At 38.0% G+C, this 19,690-nt stretch overlaps 1 protein-coding gene across 1 annotated transcript in view; it reads right to left on the bottom strand.

Annotated features, from left to right (window-relative positions):
• Nucleotides 1–4,990: 4,990 nt before the first annotated feature.
• Nucleotides 4,991–19,690, bottom strand: part of shtn1 (shootin 1) — a 46,887-nt gene continuing 32,187 nt past the window's right edge. The window contains 10 exon segments of the mRNA XM_046856583.1: nt 4,991–6,955; nt 7,902–8,008; nt 8,090–8,213; nt 9,524–9,580; nt 11,051–11,157; nt 14,056–14,141; nt 14,842–14,956; nt 14,959–14,967; nt 15,383–15,536; nt 15,887–16,033. Of these exon segments, the coding sequence (XP_046712539.1) occupies nt 7,905–8,008; nt 8,090–8,213; nt 9,524–9,580; nt 11,051–11,157; nt 14,056–14,141; nt 14,842–14,956; nt 14,959–14,967; nt 15,383–15,536; nt 15,887–16,033 (903 nt within the window). The 3' untranslated portion in view covers nt 4,991–6,955; nt 7,902–7,904.

The raw sequence follows: 19,690 nt of genomic DNA, 5'->3' as shown, positions 1-19,690 counted from the left end.
GCAGCACTTCAGGAGTGCGCCGATTCCCCGCCAGGCAATCATTCTGTTTGGAAAATAAACAAAAATGACTAACAAAATAGGCTAAATGAAGTGCTTTCTGAACACACACACACACACACACACACACACACACACACACACACACACACACGAGGGTACCACCAATTTAGTGATGTTTTAGTAAAAACGAATGTTGTGTTGTTTGGCAGGGGTAAAAGCTGAGCGACTGACAAAAAAAAACCAGGACAAAGTTCTCACAAAATCTACACACTTTTAAACACTACTTGCAAATACCAAACACACAAATACTACACAATGCATCATAACCACTACACACAAATACAAAATGCACAAATACTACACAATGCACCATAAACACTACACACAAATACCACACACTATGTTTTTTGCAGGTAGTGTTTGCCAAAGTGTGTGGTATTTGTGTGTAGTGTTTATGGTGCATTGTGTAGTATTTGTACATTCAGTATTTGTGTGTAGTGGTTATGATGCATTGTGTAGTATTTGTGTTTGGTATTTGCAGGCAGTGTTTGACAAACACACAAATACTACACACTGTGCAATATACACTACCTGCAAATACCAAAAACACACCAATACTGCCCACTGCATCATAACCACTACACACAAATACCAAATGCACAAACACTACACAATGCACCATAAACACTACATACAAATATCACACACTTTGTCAAACACTACCTGCAAATACTGAACATACAAAGACTACGCACTGTGTAATATACACTACCTGCAAATACCGAACACACAAATACTACAAACTGCATCGCAAACACTACCTGCAAATACCAAACACACAAATACTGCACACTGTATCATAAACATCTGCAAATACAAAAAAATATTACATGCAAATACTACACACAATGTCATAAGCACTACCTGTTAATACTAAATGCAAAATATCACACACTCACCATAAGAAACACTATGTAGAAATACCAGGCACACAAATACTAAACATTGCATCATAAACACTACCCGCAAATATAAAATAAAAATACCACATACAAATACCACATGCAGTATCAAACATTACCTGCAAATACCACAAAACATCATAAACACTATTCGGAAATTCTAAACATATACTACACGCTGTCAAACACTACCTGCAAATTCCGAACATACAAATACTACACACTGCATCACAAACACTACCTGCAAATACCAAACACACAAACACTGCACACTGTATCATAAACATCTGCAAATACAAAACATACTCCATGCAAATACTACACACAATGTTATAAACACTACTTGGAAATACTAAACATATACTACATGCTGTCAAACACTACCTGCAAATACCAAGCGCACAAATACTGTACACTGTATCATAAACATCTGCAAATACAAAAAAATATTACATGCAAATACTACACAAATGTCATAAGCACTACCTGTTAATACTAAATGCAAAATATCACACACACCATAAGAAACACTATGTAGAAATACCAGGCACACAAATACTAAACATTGCATCATAAACACTACCCGCAAATATAAAATAAAAATACCACATACAAATACCACATGCAGTATCAAACATTACCTGCAAATACCACACAAAACATCATAAACACTACCTGCAAATACCAAACACACAAATACTACACACTGCATCGCAAACACTACCTGCAAATATGAAACACACAAATACTGCACACTGTATCATATACACCTGCAAATACAAAAAAAAATTCCATGCAAACAAATACTACACACAGCACCATAACCACTACCTGTAAATGCCAAATACACAAATACAATAAACGCCATCATGAACACTACCTGCAAATACCAAATAGCACACACAGCCAACAATACTACACACAATTACTACACAAACACTACCTGAAATATACTGATCCAGACAAACTCATGAGCATGTGCAGGTATTTGATGTACTGACAGTATTTAACTCAGGATCAAGCGATACACTGTGTTACATGGGAGTTTGAAGCTGCTGTAATGTTCATATCCATACAATTGAAGAAGAAAAAAATCACATTAGCATGTAAACAAACAGCTCACTCGTTTGTCACTTCTTCATTTATTTTCATCATACAATAGCACGCTTCGTAAAACCCGTCTCAAAAGGTACTTATTGAGTATTCAATAAAAAATAAAGCAGTGTTCGAAAGTGCGAACAATGTCGCCATGCTGAATATTTTCTTTGAAAAAGAAACCTGAGCCCTGCGATCACCCTGCTATCCATTAATTCGTGATGAGCGCGAGTGCACACTTGTGTTCTGTGCTCCACGGCAGGTACGCGCTCTGTTCCTGAAGAGGAGCATGGCGCTGCAAGGCCTCTCGTTTTCTCTGTGTAGAGGCGCAGAACAAAAGTTTCACCTCGTGCAACTAAACGGCCCGAGATCACGGACACGTACGTGGCACTGAATAATCGCCTGCTTGTTTTGTGTCTTTTTGAAAACGGGGGAAGAATCTACTACGGCTTGTCTCCTATGTGTAGGAACTGGGGAAATAATACTGAGCCGCAACTCTAGTACATAAACACTAGTGAAGTTTCACACGAAACAAAGTGCGATCTTATAGAGTTATATTTTAGATCCATTCAGGATTATAACAATCTTTAAATACGGGGTGGCTTCAAAACGTTTCGAGACTCTTTTTACAAGAAAGTACTTTATTTATCTACGTTTGCACACCATCACCTTTAAAATAGTCCCCTTGCACAGCAATAGAGTGCCCCCTGTGTTCCTGACACTTCTTGAACGTGGCCTGGACGTCTTCTTTTTTCACGCTTGATCTCTGCAACGGTGTCAAAACGAAGACCTTCAAGCCGGATCTTCATCTTCGGGAAGAGGAAGCCAAATCTGGCGAGTACGGTGGGTGCGGAAGTGTGGAATGTTCTCCGACAATCATCATGCACGAGTTGCCGTATGTCGTGTCGAGCGTCGAGTTCCATGCAGAATTTCACGCTTGTTCTTTGCTCTGACTTGCTGTCCGTGATGCAGAGGTGGGAAATAATGAAGTACAAATACTGTACTTAAGTGGATTATTCTGGTATCAGTACTTTATTTCACTATTTATTTTCGGTCTTTCAATCATTACATTTTGTACACAAAAATCTGTGCTTTCTACTACATTCTCAATCCAGAATCGTTACTTTAGTTTGAATCTATTTGGTGACATGATCAATATTTGTTCTTCTCATTGCGCCGTTTTTCAGCATATCAACCTGTTTATTGTCGTTGCGCAGCTTTTTCAGTCCACTGGTGTATCATTTCCTGTCTTTCACACACCATAGACGTAGACTAGTTTATGAAGCTTACAACGAGCAGTGCAGAAGGTAATAAGAAGTCTGGGGCTCACGTGGATGAGACAGAGAGTTAGTGATGGAAACAGTTACCAGCTTGAAACAAACAGGTAGTAGTAATGACTACTTTTTACTTACCGTAATTTCCGGACTATTAAACGCACCCAAATATAAGCCGCACCCACTGAATTTAACAAAGATTTTTATTTTGAACATAAATAAGCCGCACCTGTCTATAAGCCTACAGTCTACACTGAAACTAATGAACTTTACACAGGCTTTAATGAAAGACAGTGTCTGTTACACGGCTTGTATCTAAACAGTAGCTACCAAGAAAGTCATTGTTCACTGTCTTCCTCCTTCCTTTCACAACTATTTCTCTCGAGTTTTTCTTTTGGCATCGTCGTGCATTTAAAAATCACCATCGGTGAAGCTTTTCTCCCGATGCCGTGCAGCTCAGAACACAGGTGAAGTGTTTTTTCATGCCCGGTTGTTTTCAGCGTGACGAATGATTCACATTTCCTGTAGACAGTCCGAGTGAGCGGCAGGTCAAACGTCAGAGGAACATCATCCATATTTATGATGTGGTGCGGCCCGATTCAGTGGGAGCGCATCTGATTTAATATAAAGAGTTTCATTGGTTCACCTGAACCCGTTCAGCAATTTCATTGATCTAATGTTATGGGGTTCAGTTTTTTGTCTTGAAGTTTGTGAAACCGAGAAACACCCAGAAAAAATCCATAAATTAACCACTTTGTTATTTAAGCCGCGGGGTTCAAAGCGTGGGGAAAAAAGTAGTGGCTTATAGTCCGGAAAATACGGTAAGTACATGTCCAAACTTCTTTAGCATCAGCTAGCACCATTAGCCTTCAAATGTTTTGATACCACACCGTACATTATTATATTAAAAGAGACAGACGAATTAAAAAACAATTGTATAGCATGTGTATAAACATTTATTCTCTCCGGTCTTTGGATATCTTTCATACAACGGTATTGGAGAGACTGAACAAAAACAAGTGGTATGAGAGTTGTGGAGACATGGTTAGCACAAGGACAAAGAATCTTCAGAAGCACACTCTAAAATCTAGTGGAACATCTTCCCTGAAGAGTGGAGGTTATTCAGAACATAGGAACTCGATGTGGAATGGGATGCTCAAGGAGCACAAACCAATCTTATGATGAGGTGCACACAATAGGTCCGTTCCTCAAAACAGCCTTTTCTATATCTTCATCATTTATGATTTAATGCCATGTCTGCCCCAGAACGTGACCAAACTTCACCGTATATTAAATCAAATTCAAATTGGGATGCAGTGTGCTTTTGATAAATATTGATAGAACAAACTGATAAAAAAATAAAAAAAGATTATCCACTCTAAAGTGGATTTATTAAAGGACCCCATGATGTTCATTTTGCAGAAAATAAAGTCTTTCTTTGATTTTTATACCTTTTTTAAACGTAAATATATTCATATTGTAAAACATTGTGGCTGATGATTTCACAGATTACAGAACTGTCATGTAATAAAGTGTCGTCTTGGACAAAAACCAAAAAGGAATGTATCGAAAAGGAAAGAAGGAAGGAGGAAAGAAAAAGGAAAAGAGTGAAGGAAGGAAGGAAGGAAGGAAGGAAGGAAGGAAGGAAGGAAGGAAGAAAAAATAAAATATCAAGCACAGTAAACGACAGTTCTTTTTTTTATTTTTCATTGTATAGCGCTTTTAACAATAACGTTATATTTCACATTTACATTTTATCTATTTTAAAAAAAAAGGGTTTTGTCTTGAAGTGTGGTCTTGGACATCACAGTAGAAGTAAATGTATAGGAAAAGAAAGAAATAAGATGCAAGATAAAGTGAATTATAAGATGAACTAAATCTTTTTGGCTGACGGTTTCACAGCTTATATAATTGTCGATAAACGTAAATCAGATTTTTAACTGCGTTTATGTTGCGTAAAAATACCATGCATTTGTGTTAAAGTGAGGTCTTTGACAACACGGGAAAAAAAACGAATGTAGAAGGGAGAAAGAAAAATCAAGCAAATAAAATGATAAGATCGTTGTTAATATTACACATTTACATTTGATCTATTTGAAGGAAAAGTTTTTTTTTTGTCTTAATGTGTGGTCTTGGACAATGCAGAAAAAGTGATTGTATAGGAAAAAAAAAAGAAAGAAAGACAAGAAAAAATTAAGCACATTAAATTATAAGATGAACTAACAATCTTTGTGTTAGTGTTATTACATATTTATATTTTTTCTATTTTTTCACCCAGAGATTATGTTCAAAATTTTTAACCTCATGGTAAAAATAATGACTTCTGCACTCTTGAAAGTTTCAACCAGAGACATTGTGCTGCGGAAAATATAGAACAAAAAGCGAGCGTTTTTTAAAAAAGTGCCAATAAAATAAAAAATAAAAAAGTTGACCAAGAATCCAGCAGCAAAAAGAGAGAAAAAAAAACAGAAAACATCATAGTTGACAAGAGCACAACAATCAGCAGAGTTAGAGACCGACGAGAAGAAAGATGTCCAGCGCCCTGTAATTACTGATTGGGTGTATACAGGATTAATAGTGGTCTAGACACAGCCATTGAAAAATCCTCACACTTGGCAAGCATTCAAGGCTAAACTCCAATGCCCGTTTCCAAACTCTCTTCACACGCACAAAGCGTGTGTGAATAACTTTGTCTCAACTGGCACCATGACGTGCCTTGAGTAATGTCTCTGGGAAAAATTGGATTTTATTTCACTACCTGTGAAGCCGATATTGCGGCACCATCTGCGCTGGGGGATGTTTAGAAATCCACAAAAATGCTAAAATGACCTCAAATATATGAAAAGATGAAAAGACCTGTGCATTCATGGAATGTAATATGGCACGGAAATCAAACTTTTTTTTCCTCCATGAAAGCATTTGTTAATTAATTGTGGAATTCATTTTGGACCGTTTCGCACAAAATTATGCCTTTAAGTCTCTAATGAAGAATGTGAAAGCTTAACAGTAAAGCTCCAAGTTACTGATCAGAGTTGGGGGTTCAAGCTCAGCGCCTCCATGTTGCCTCAGTTGGGCCCTGAAACAAGGCCCTTAACCCCTTCCTGGTCCAGGGGCGCTGTATTATGACTGACCCTATGCTTTGAACGCAGCTTCCGAATGCACTGCGATACGCAAAGACAGAATTTCGCTGTGCTGTTATGTTGTATATGTGAAATGCAGTGGTGGACGAAGCCTTGCATAAAGGCCTTGCTCAAGCTGAGATTGAAACTCATGACCTTCTGATCCAAAGTGCTATTCTCTGAGCTACCACTTTCATTTAATACTAGGGGAAAATCTGATGCATTCACAGTGGGATGATGCAAATGCAACACTGGGAACTTTGGTGTGAAGAACAAAATGGGATTTAAAAAACATCAATAACGGGTTAAAAGTGTTTCTGTTGTTTGTTGAAAAAGTTCCAGCAAAGGCATTTCCAAGTCCAATTATAATTTGCAGATTTCCTGATTTCTTCCTTAATGGATCCTGATGGTAAAACTTGTGAGGTTTCGAACGGCAGCTCTTGGTTTCCCCCTGGTTAATACAGCATCCAATCCTTGATACTGTAGCTCACACACTAATGGTCCGCTGGGTACAGAGAAGACAGACGCAATAATCATGGAAAAATTTAAACATGACAAAAGCTACACTGATCAGGCATAAGGCATTATACACATTAGGAGCAGTGAAGTGAAGAACACTGATGATCTCTTCATCATGGCACCTAAGTGGATATATTTATTAGACAGCAAGTGAACATTTTGTTCTCAAAGTTGACGTGTTAGAAGCAGGAAAAATGGCCGTAAGGATTTGAGCGAGTTTGACAAATTGTGACGTCTAGACGTCTGGGTCAGAGTATCTCCAAAACTGCAGCTTTTGTGTGATGTTCCCGGTCTGCAGTGATCAGTATCTATCAAAAGTGCTCCAGAAGAAACAGTGGTGAACCGGTGACTTGCTGAAGAAGTTCATGCTGCTGATGCTCAATAAAAAAAAACACAATATTATGCAGGTGGTCATAATGTTATGCCTGATCAGTGTATATATTTAGAATTATGCACATTGTGTAACTAAGTGCTGCCCTGTGCCATTGTTCTTGTATTGTGTTTTGTTGTATGTAGTCCTGTGTGTCGGTTTTCGTTTTAAAACGTATATTTTTCTCTCTGTTTTGGTTTTCCGTCCACAACGAAAACCTCGTTTTTAAAAAAACTTTCTCCAAAATGGAAACAATTGAAAATGCTGTTTTTTTATCCACAGTTCACACATGAGACTTTTAAAAATGACGACACGTCAAAGCCACTTGATACTTTGAAAAATTACAGCAATCAGAACACTGAAAAATCTTACTGGTGTAAAACTAATTATATATACAGTATATATATATATATATATATATATATATATATATATATATATATATATATATATATATATATGTGTGTATATGAAACAATCCCAACATTGTACTTTTGCTTTGACTGAGATCAGACAGTTCTTCGGTTCATAATGCTCCTGACTCTGTAGAGAAAATACTCACAGCTCATGTGTGTTTAGGTGTTGCATGATTTTTGTCAGCGCTGCTCGGAGCCACCTTCACACGAGTCAGGTCCAGAACACTGCTAGGAAACGGTTGGGATGACAATACTGGCGAGGGAAGGAGTGAACAAGAGTGTAAATTAAAACGTGTGTGTTGAATGTGTGTGTGTGTGTGTGTGTCAGACTCACTGTTATCATGGGCAGTATCCAGCACCCCTCGTCGTTTCATTAGGACTTTCTGGAGTTCAGATTGTTCCGGAGAGGACGGTCTTGCGGTAGGTGAGGGGCAGGGGGAGGGGCGTTTCGTGGAAGTCTGCGTCGTTTACACACAGGGAAAATCGTGTCAGCTTCCATCCACTCAGCTATGATTTATTTTATGCGAAATGCAGTGAAGTTTTGATCTACATGGAATCCACATATTTTGCTCTCATAAAAATTCCACTTTATTCATTCATTCATTCATTCATTCATTCCGATTTATACGGGTCAATGTTGAAGTCTATCTCTGTGTGAGCTCAGTGGTTAAGGCTATGGGTTACTGATCGGAAGGTCATGGGGTTTCGCCAAGCTGCCCTTGAGCAAGGCCCGTAACCCTCTCCAGGGGCACTGTATCATAGCTGACCCCAGCTTCTCAACATTTCTGGGATATGCAAAAGTAAGAATTTCACTGTAATGTACATGTGACAAGTAAATTTAGTCATAGCCAATCCACATACTGGCATATTTTTAAGACGTTGGAAGAAACCAAAGAGCCCAGAGGAAACCCACAGCAACATAAAAACACCTCAGATAATAAACTGAGATCAGGGTTACTTTAAACTAGTACTTTGTTGACCCAAGTTATCATACGCTAGCTGCACTCAAATACTCTATACATTTCATACACATCCATGTCTATAGCACCGTCCATATTACATTATAACTGTTCACACGCTCTTTTTGCACACCTACTCGATTTGCTGCTGTTGCTGTTCTGCACAACGTTCTGTTTTTATGTCTACAAATACATTATGCAGTATTTTAACTGGTTGCCACTATTTTGTGTTTCTGTCCTTTTGTTTGCACTCGGTTGCATATTATGCACATTATGTGGCGAGGACAACTTACTTGAGTCCTCAGTTCTGTGGTTTGTTACGTAGCTCTATGTAGTGCGATGTAGCTCTATGTTGTTTTATGCAGCACCAGGGTTTTAGAGAAACATCTCATTTCACTGTGTACAGCAGCTATAAATGCTCGGAATGACAATAAAAGCTTATTGACTTTGATTCTTTACTTGACTAGTTCTCTTGAGACTTCTTCTGGAATTAAAAACAACTTATCGCTGCAAATACGCCATCGGCTCATACAGTGTGTTGCACAACCGTACAACTATTAATGTAGGTTAAAAAAACTGTAAAAATAAGTTATTTTTATTCTATGCTTACATGATTTCTATTCACACACACACATCTGCTAAATAGCAGATATACTGTATTGTGTGTGTGTGTGTGTGTGTGTGTGTGTGTGTGTGTATATGTGAATGAGACAGCGATCAGAAAAATTTAAATGTTGCTAATTTCACAAGGACAAATTTTCCATATTATACTGTACAAAACCAAAGAATGTATCTAAACGCATATTTACCAAAATCCCTTTAAGTTCCTGAATGGCAGATCCAGACGGTATTCGCTCTCTCGGCTGCTGCATAAGTAAATAAACAACAAAACAAACGTATTAGTGTCGATCAGCAACTGGATCGGCTGTAATTCAAATGCACAGGTTTATATTGATTTGCTAAGAAATTATTCGTTCTATAGTAACAGCAACAGTGCCGGGCCCTTGAGCGAGGCCCTTAGCCTTTACCAGCTCAGTTGTGTAAATGACATCATTGTAAGTCACTCTGGATAAAGGCGTCTGCCATTCGTCCAGAGACACTTAATTAATCAATTAATTTTTTACAAGCCGAGAAAGATTCGCGCCAGTAACAGAAGCTGATTGGCTGTTGTTGGATGTTGGTCTCATCTGTAGTTGTAATACAGAGAATTATATTCGGACTAGCGAAAGAAAGAACTACAAAAGCAAGAAAGCAAAAACAAACGACTACAACAACAAAAAATTCTGAAGTGCTACATAAGCATTTCAATAATCTTTAGAGATGGTGTTACATTGGGGGAAAAAGTTTCAAATAATTTTAATATAATAATGATCATTTAAGAACATAAAGGCTTAAAATTCTGATATTTACAACTTTTTAAGACCCTGTGGCAACCCTGACCGACTTACATTCTACATACGCCAATAACCCCCATAACCAATCTACATCACTTAGATCAAGAGATCAACATTTTTTGTCTGTCCCATGAACTCAATTGCAACAAAGTGGTGATTGAGCTTTCAGTGGCTGGTCCTAAGCTGTAGAACAAACCACCACTATGTATTAGAATTGCTTCTACATGAGCTGCATTTAAATCCATGCTTAAAACTCATCTGTTCTCTTGTGCGTTCAATGTTTTGATTAAATGTGCTGTATAAATTAAATTTGATTTGATCCTCAAAGCCTAATAAGAAGTAGATGAATATTATTAAAGGGCTTCCCAGAGGTAAAACCTACGTTTTCCACCATGGAATATGATGGAAAAATGTGGATCTTAGGAAGAAAGGATGTGCTTTGCAGTCTTGCAGTAACAAGACGAAATTGACCGAATGTTTAAAGTCGATCACTTGTAACTAAAAATATTTTAAATATAAAAAGGGGATCACTTATTAATAAGTATTAAATGTAAATTAGCAACCTGCAATGGTATTAGGAATAAGCAGATTTTATGACCTAAACTGCATGAAAGTCACCTGTGGGAAAAGGAAGCATGTCGTTCATTGGAAAAAAAAGAAAAAAAAAACACTACAGAGAAATTTTACAGTTAAAAAATCTGTTGCATCTTCACATGTATACTACATGAACAAAGGTTTATGGACACCTGACCATACGATTGGTATGAGCTTTTTGAACATCTCATTGCACATTTAGTTCAAGGAAGAGCCACACATGGCTGGAAAAGGCAGGTGTCCGAATACTTTTGGCCTATAGTGTGTCTCCTTATGGTGTCCAGATATGGTGTCATTGAAAATGTAAATGTGTGTATGAGTGTGTGTGTGTGTGTGTATGTGTCATACCTGTTGTGGTCTGGCCCTGTTGCCTGTCTGAACAACTGGCCGTAGATGAATGCCTTTTTTAATTCTTTCCATCATCTCTGACACAGCCTGCTGTCTAATATCCTTCTCTGATTCACACACACACACACACACACACACACACACACACACACACACACACACACACACACACACACACACACACACACACATACATACACACACACAAACACAATGTAAAAAGTATATGAATATTAAATGCATTTAAAGGCAACAATTTCACACCCAAATGCATCGCGATCACACAGTCACAGATATACAACCGATTTAACGATTTAAACATTTAAAAAAAAAATGATTTAAAGTTATTATAAAACCCAATGAATAGCAGTCTCCACTGCGGTCCCAATAAGCAGAAATGACGTCCTTCTATTAAAGATTCATTTGGCGTTGACCACAAAAAAAAGCCTGGAATTCCCATCAAATCAGCGAGGAATTTAGCCTTGGTCATGTTCATTGCTCACATTGAATTCTGCGAATGCAGCCGTTTTTCGGCGTACGCCGGCTTTACATTCTGTTGAAAAGTCGAAATGTTTTTGGAAATGTATTCGTATTTTATATCTGTGAAAAGAGCACATGGTAACACGTGACAATAACAGTACACAGATAAACATGTACTAATACGTAAACTAAATGTTACTCAATTATGAACTAAAGATTAGTTAAAGCAGATACTAATCAAGAACTAATCTTAACTACACCACCAGTCCCATGGATTCATGTGTGAACTACGGCTACCTCAATTACAGGTTAGTACATGTTTGTTTATTAACGTATGAACACTTTAGGTTCAGCTAAACGCAACTCGCTCTGTGAGAAAGAATATGAATTAAAAGTGCACTATTTCAAATACATCACAAACACCGTTGGATGGTGTTGAATTATCCTCCTCATGGAAAGGCACAATAATAAACACCCGTTTTTACCTGATTATTCATAACGTTCTCGAGAGCCTGTTTTGGAGCTTTAATGGCAAAACCGGGTGGGTTTATGTAAACGTTGAAACAATAAATCAGCTGATTAAACTCGTATTTGATTAAAGTCGAATCTGATTTAATTTTTTTTGCAAAACTCCTAAATAGAATAAATACTGTATTTTTCAGACTATAAGCCGCTACTTTTTTTCCCACGCTTTGAAACCCTTACACCCTTAAACCCCTTCTTAAACAACGAAGCGGCTAATTTATGGATTTTTCCTGGGTTTTTCGGGGTTTTACAAACTTCATGCCAAAAAACTGAACCCCATAACATTAGACCAATGAAATTGCCAAACGGGTTCAGGTGAACCAATGAAACTCTTTATATTAAATCAGATGCGCTCCCACTGAATCAGGCCGCACCACATCATAAATATGGATGAGGTTCCTCTGACGTTTGACCTGCCGCTCACTCGGACTGTCTACAGGAAATGTGAATCATTCGTCACGCTGAAAACAACCGGTCATGAAAAAAACACACTTCACCTGTGTTCTGAGCTGCACAGCATCGGGAGAAAAGATTCACTGATGGTGATTTTTAAACGCACGACGATGCCAAAAGATAAACTCTCGAGAGAAATAGTTGTGAAAGGAAGGAGGAAGACAGTGAACAATGACTTTCTTGGTAGGCTACTGTTTAGATACAAGCCAGGGAGGTGGTAGCTCAGTGGTTAAGGCATTGGGCTTTGGATCAGAAGATCACAGGTTCAAATCCCACCACCACCACCAAGCTGCCACTGCTGGGCCCTTGAGCAAAAGCCCTAAAACCCTCCCCTGCTCAGTTGTAAGTCGCTCTGGATAAGGGCGTCTGCCAAATGCCACAAATGTAAATGTAAATGTGTAACAGACACTGTCTTTCATTAAAGCCTGTGTAAAGTTCATTAGTTTCAGTGTAGACATGCTTATTTATGTTCAAAATATAAATCTTTGTAAAATTCAATATTTGGGTGCGCTTAATAGTCCGGAAATTACGGTATATAAAAAAGCAAAAAGGTCAAACAGGTTGCTATGATTTCAACTGTCTTTTTTTGTTTTTTTCCCCATTTGTTTGACAGAAAAGCCCAACTATCACTCGCTTACTGCAATAAGAGTAACTAGACTTTAGATCACAGGTAGTATTGACATAATCACCAATGTATATCCGATGCCATTTATTCACCATCCAATACCACACAATGCAATAGAACTCATTTTCTTTAACTATTTGAAGTCCTCATTACAGTTTCGATGGGGATTCCAAGCATTTCAACAACTGCAAAGATTCCCAATAGGATTATACATGATACTTTCACAGCTGTAAGAAAACCTTTTCTTTCCAGGACCTTCTGACATTTAAAAAATAATTGAAGTCGGTCATGTTCACGGTGCTAATGACTCTGTCATTTCGAGTGCACTTTCAGAAAATTGTTATTTTTGGACGAGGCCGGAAAAGTTGGTGTCATAAACCTCCTACATATCCGAGGTTCAGGGAAGTGCTTTATAATGGTAATTCGCTTCGTTTCACATGCGCACCGCTGAATGTGTGCAGGTTCAATGGAAAAATCGGGTTAAACATACATTATGATGTAGTTTCACAGTAAAGAAATGAGAGTCCAGAAAGTTCAGTATATGAAATTTTGAATCTTTGCAATATTTTCTTTTAGTTAATGATATGCAACTTATTTGAAAGAGGATGTAATTAATAATAGTGCTGAGAATGGAACAGGAAACGGTACTATGGCTTTTCCGTCTTCTCTTGATTTTTATGAATTTTTGTGTTTCAACCAAAAAAAGCAGTTTGAGCAAAATTTGGGTTTCGATTAAAATTTTCCTGCTGCGTTTTTTTTTACAATTTGTAAAACGATGAAAGTTGCCTGTGGGATCAACATGCTCAGGGTGATAGAGTGTGTACCTTTTCCCCTCTGAGTGTAGAATGCCCAGATTTCAGTAGGGACAAGGTGCACATCAAAACAGGACATGATGCAGAACTACACACACTTGTGTTCTTACCTGGCTCTTTTGGCGCTCCATCTTTCTCTACTAAAGGAATGTCAGCATTGGTGCCTTTTTTCTTACGAAGTAATGACATGAGCGAGCTAGAATAGTTAAAAGAAAAGAAAATCAAATAATAAACATGAAGAAACCGGTATTGAAGAGCATCTGTTTTTTTTCCACCAAATTTTTTGATATGAATATGAAGACTTATCCACAGCCTGAGGACATTCTCTCTCATTTTCTTTGTACACCCCCATAAAATAACATTTGTTTTTTTTCCCCACTAAACTATAAGCACGAAAGTATTGAGAAATCCGACATTTCCAGCCATAAGTAGCTCTTTCTCATACTATTAGCAAAAAGTTGAAGGCACACATTTTCTTTGGATGTGGTGGCATGAAATTTTCACTTGACTTAAACTAAGGGACCCAAATCTGTACCACATCATGTTGCCCCTGTGCACAAATCCAGCTCCATGAAGATCTGCTTTACATGGGTTGGAGTGGAACATCTCCCAATATAAATCTCTGAACTTAATCCTATTGAACACCTTTGAGATGAATGTGAACGCTGACTGCACTCCAGGCCTCCTCACCTTCTCACCTGACTTGTGGCTGAATGTGCACTAATCTTTAAAAGCACACATAAAAATCTAAGGGAACATCTTCCCAGAAGACTGGAGGGAATTATAACCAGCAAATGTGGACTAAATTTGGAATGGGACGTTCAAAAAGAAGCAAATCTTATGCTCAGATTTCAAACCTTTGCCCATATATTGTATTTCAGCACACAGACACTGACCTGAGAGGGTTGGCTGAGACTGAAGATGGAGGTGGAGGAGGTGGAGGAGGTGGTGGAGGAGGAGGAGGTGGAGGTGGACCAGGTATAGGATTTGACACTTGCTGCAGCTTTTCTGCAGTTCCTCCACTACAACACACACAGTGACACGTGGCATAATGACGGGTGCAGATATAAATGCAGTGAAAGCCACAATAACATACACACAGTAGAACAGATAATAACCAGAAAGACTCTCTCAGTCAAATAAGAACAAGAAAGGCGCTTTTCATGCCATCATACTCTCAAACGGAAGCAATTGATGCTTATTGAGTCTAGATTACGTATGTTACATGTTCCGGTTACATGGACAGCTTATGTAATTGTCTATTTTATTATATTTTTATGTTTTTATCATATGTTTTTGATTGTATCATTTACTGCTGTGCTTCGTTCTTTACTGAATCACATCATGATAAACGGAAATGTGAATAAGTGTCTCTTCATGTAAATGGTACACGTGTGACAGAAATGTGTGTGTGTGTGTGTGTGTGTGTGTGTGTACCAGTGAAGCGGAGGTCCTTGGCCTCAGTTTCCGCTTTAGAGCATTTCTCCATACACTCTTTACGCTCTTCCTCCAGCACAGCAGTCTTCCTCTCCAACGCAGCCAACTGCTTCTGCAACTCGGAGCCGTGTAGTTCCTCCTCCAAACGCTTCAGCTGGGGGCACGTAACACACACACACACACACACACACACACACACACACACACACAAAACCACTATTTGTTCGGTTTTTGTTAGAGAATGTGTTTTACTGCTCTAGGTTTACAATTTTACAATACTATTATACTATGTATAAATGTGTACATTTGGGATTCTGTGTGTGTGTGTGTGTGTGTGTGTGTGTTTGTGTGTATATACGCAAATTTTCATATTTTAGTAGACTCCCCACAAGGATAGAAATATCTGGACATTTTGACCTTGTGAAGACAACTGGCAGGTCCCCACAATGATTTTCTGTAGTCTAGGATAGCATAAAAGGTGTGTGTGTGTGTGTGTGTGTGTACCTGTTTTTGGTGCTCCAAACGTTGTTTTTCCATGGTGTGTGTGAGTGATGTTATTTCCTTGAGAGCATTCGCCAGAGCTTCAGAAGGTGACACACTCTGCATCATGACCTGGCTCTGTCTCTTTAGCTTCTTCTGCTCAACTAACATCTACACACACACACACACACACACACACACACACACACACACACACACACACACACACACACACACTTCTGGTTTCTGATTTGTTGTACATCCAATTAAATATGTAAACTTTAAAATGAGTGATCCTCAAACCATGTAAGGGTGTAAGAAAATATCGATACATGTGAGTATCAGGATTTTTTTCCAATACTGTATAAATAATAATAAAAAAAAATAATAATAATAATCCAAGATTTAAGTCAGTTGTTTCGTTTTGAGTTTATACCAGATCGGTACATTGTATCGCAACCCCTGCATCAATACGTATCGAATCGACAGATTCTTGCCGATACACAGTGCTAGCTCTATGCCAATGAGTGTTCTATAAATCATAGCCCAGGCTAATCCTATATTCAGGTAACACTGTGCTGCCGGATTTGCGACCCACAAAATGTAAAATGAATAACATCAAATAAAAAAGCAAACTCACACTCACATTATGTTATGCAGAATTTGAAAGTTTAGCTAAATTGCTATTTTAAGCTCATTCAACATGCGCAAAGTCCACACCCTGTGATTGACACCCAGAAATCTTAACTCACTTCACTGCAGAACCTCGCAGCAACTGTAAATATCTTAAATATAGTCTTGAATATAAGTTTTCTACATATGTTTTCTACTTGAAATTAAAAATTAGTTACAAATTAAAATGTAATTATAAATGTCTATATTAAAATATATATATATTATTTTATGGTAATATACTAAATATAGGGTTACTTAACCTTTTTGAAGCCGTTGGTTCGAATTTGTCTTTTTCTATTAGTTGACAAGTTTGTTTTAAGCATTACAAACTGCCACAAAACTATAAGTACAAAATCATTTCATTGACATTTAATTGACTATGATCATATAATAAGTATGGAAACTCCATAACCTTTGAAAGACACATGCATGTTCCTTTTGTATTTATGCAGGTCATTTAACAGTATTTTAAATTTTACACAAGCTTTACACACTCTCGGCATCTGAACAATTCATTTCTCCGAACATTTAGCTGAAATACTTTGCCTCTTGTAAAACTTGCCAAAAGTGTTCTTTGCTTGTTGGAGATTTCTGTCTGACCTTGTGATCCAGTTCATCCCAGAGCAGTTCAATAGTATTCAGGTGCAGTGACTGGGCAGGTGAGTCTAATAAATAATGTTTAAAGGGCTCAGACGTATGCTTCGGCTCGTTGTCTTGTTGTATGGTGAAGTCTAGACAGTTGTTGGTTTAATATTTAACATGTATATATATTGAGTTAACATCTTTTTTTAAATATAAACATAAACTTGAAGTGTAATGTAATGCTACATGTATAATCACCAAAAACCTACTGTTTCTGCCTTTTTTATACCATTTTATAGTACTGTTGACTATTTTTTTTTGCATTTAAACAAAAGGAACATGCATGTGTCTCTTAAAAATCATAGAACAGTAGGTGCTTCCAAACTTTAGACAGACACTGAAATACTCAAGAATTTCTTTTTATTAATTTCATATTTAAGTCATAAAAAATCTTTTTTTTACTTTTCTTTCACTGACGGCCTACGCCATGATCAGGATTTGGACTCAATCTTTGAGTGATAAAGAAATCACTTCATCCAAATTTGATCTGAAAGAATTTATGTCTACCTCCCCTTTATACACCGACCACAAGTTAATTAGCTATCTTTTATTAATGTCTAGTGGGCACAATGACTCCGAGGCCACACAGCATTCCTGACTGCAAACAAGACATTAATGTCTGCAGACAGATTAAAAAAGCGCAAACAGGTACAGTTTAATGAAGGGCTGAAGGTCGTGGAAGGGTATAAAGAGAAAGTGTATAGAAATAAGAATTGGTTTGAGGGATCACGCATGAGTCATCTGAAGCGGACGAATAACAGACTTGGGCCCTGATAAATTGTTCTGCGTTCCTAAAGGAGATAATAGATACAAGGCCTAATAAAAAAAATATATATTTCTTCAATGTTAAAGTTTTTAGTTTGCTTTGTCCTTCAGTTTAATCTACAGTTCTTGCTGGGTCAGTGTGTTGAAGAGATATGAAAAGGATGTTGCACCAAAGTGTGCGTGACATTTTATTACAGTGACATAAGATAATAATGGAATAAAACAATCGCACTACAGTGGAACCCGGTTATCTCGCCCTCGGTTACCTCGACAACCCTATTAAGTCGACGTTTTTGAAGTGGAACCGCCAAATTCTCGCTTTTTCTAAGCATTTTTTATCGGTTATGTCTTTCTTTATGTCGCCGAACCCTAATATCTCGAGCACAAGGGGGGAAAAATTTGCCATTTAACGTCGGTTATCTCGGTGCAGCCGCAGAAGAACTCGCGGAAGTGGCGGAAAAATCAAAGCCTTACAGCTGCTACAGGTGTTGTATTGTATACTGGTGAATCTCTGCTGTTAGTTAGTGCTAGTGTTCATAGTGTTAGGGGGGCGCGGCACGGCTTTGGGAAGAAAAGCGCAGCCGTTGAGAGAGTGCTGGTGGGAAGACACGTACCGGGATACACATGAGCGATAACAACGAGCGCCGTGAACCAACATATACCAACAATAACGGACAGTGAGAGTGTGGAAGTTTAAATAGGAGCTGGTGATGATGCTAAACGAGCACCATATGTGCGCGATTGAAGCCGAGAGCTTCAGAGAAAGCGGACGAGAAAGCACCTGACACGCTGAAGGGGGCCGAAGGGGGCGTGGCAGGTGGATTCCTGACAGATAAACATGTACTGTATGTATTTTTATAGCATGCCTTCATCAAACAAATCGCGGCAACGCTGTTGTGTAAAAAAACCCTCCAAAAACACGTGCATGCACATTCTCATTTATTAACGCACATCATGTACATAAAGAAATTTCAAGCACGTTAATATACTGCCGCCATTTTGATTTTCGTTTATCTCGATCATCGGTTACCTCGATGCTTTTTGGCGACCCCCTAGGACATCGACATAACCGGGTTCCACTGTACAAACGCAATTTGTAACACAACCGACAAACTCGCAGTGACGTGGCTTTTTCAGTAACCTTTGCAAGACGCATTTGAATGATTTCGATTTATTAATTCCCAATAATGACAAATTTATTTATTTTTTGTCTTTTTTATATAATCTTTTTACAAAGATATTAAAAATACTATAATAGTATATAACTATTATTAGTTGACTTCAGCAAGGCCCCTAACCCTCTGTGCTTCAGGGGTGCTGAATCATGGCTGACCATCGCTGGGATATATGAAGAAAGAACTTCATTGTGCTGCAAAGTAGCACCTTTTCTATTACTATTATTATTAGTGTACATATTGTTAGTAAACTATTATTAGTGGTGTTTCTGTTCACAAACCTGGATATAAAAATCCTGGATGCACTCTAACATGCTTCTCCGCTTGACACAGCGTTATTGTGCGATTATGAGATTCTGTAGCCTTTTTCTAAGTTCCAAACCTCTCATCCTCAACAAGGCAGTTCTGTCTATAGAACTTCCATTACTAGATGTTTTTTCTTTATTGCACCATTTAAACTTTAGAGTCTGTTATCCATAAAAATCGCAGGAGAATAGCAGTTCTGGAAAAGCTCTGACCAGCTCAATCATACCGCGTCAGAAATCACAGATTGATGTGAACATTACACAAA

Source organism: Silurus meridionalis, chromosome 8 (assembly GCF_014805685.1).
Source record: "Silurus meridionalis isolate SWU-2019-XX chromosome 8, ASM1480568v1, whole genome shotgun sequence".
Taxonomy (NCBI): domain Eukaryota; kingdom Metazoa; phylum Chordata; class Actinopteri; order Siluriformes; family Siluridae; genus Silurus; species Silurus meridionalis.
Note: the sequence above shows the minus strand (reverse complement) of the source record. Positions and strands in the feature narration are given on the sequence as shown.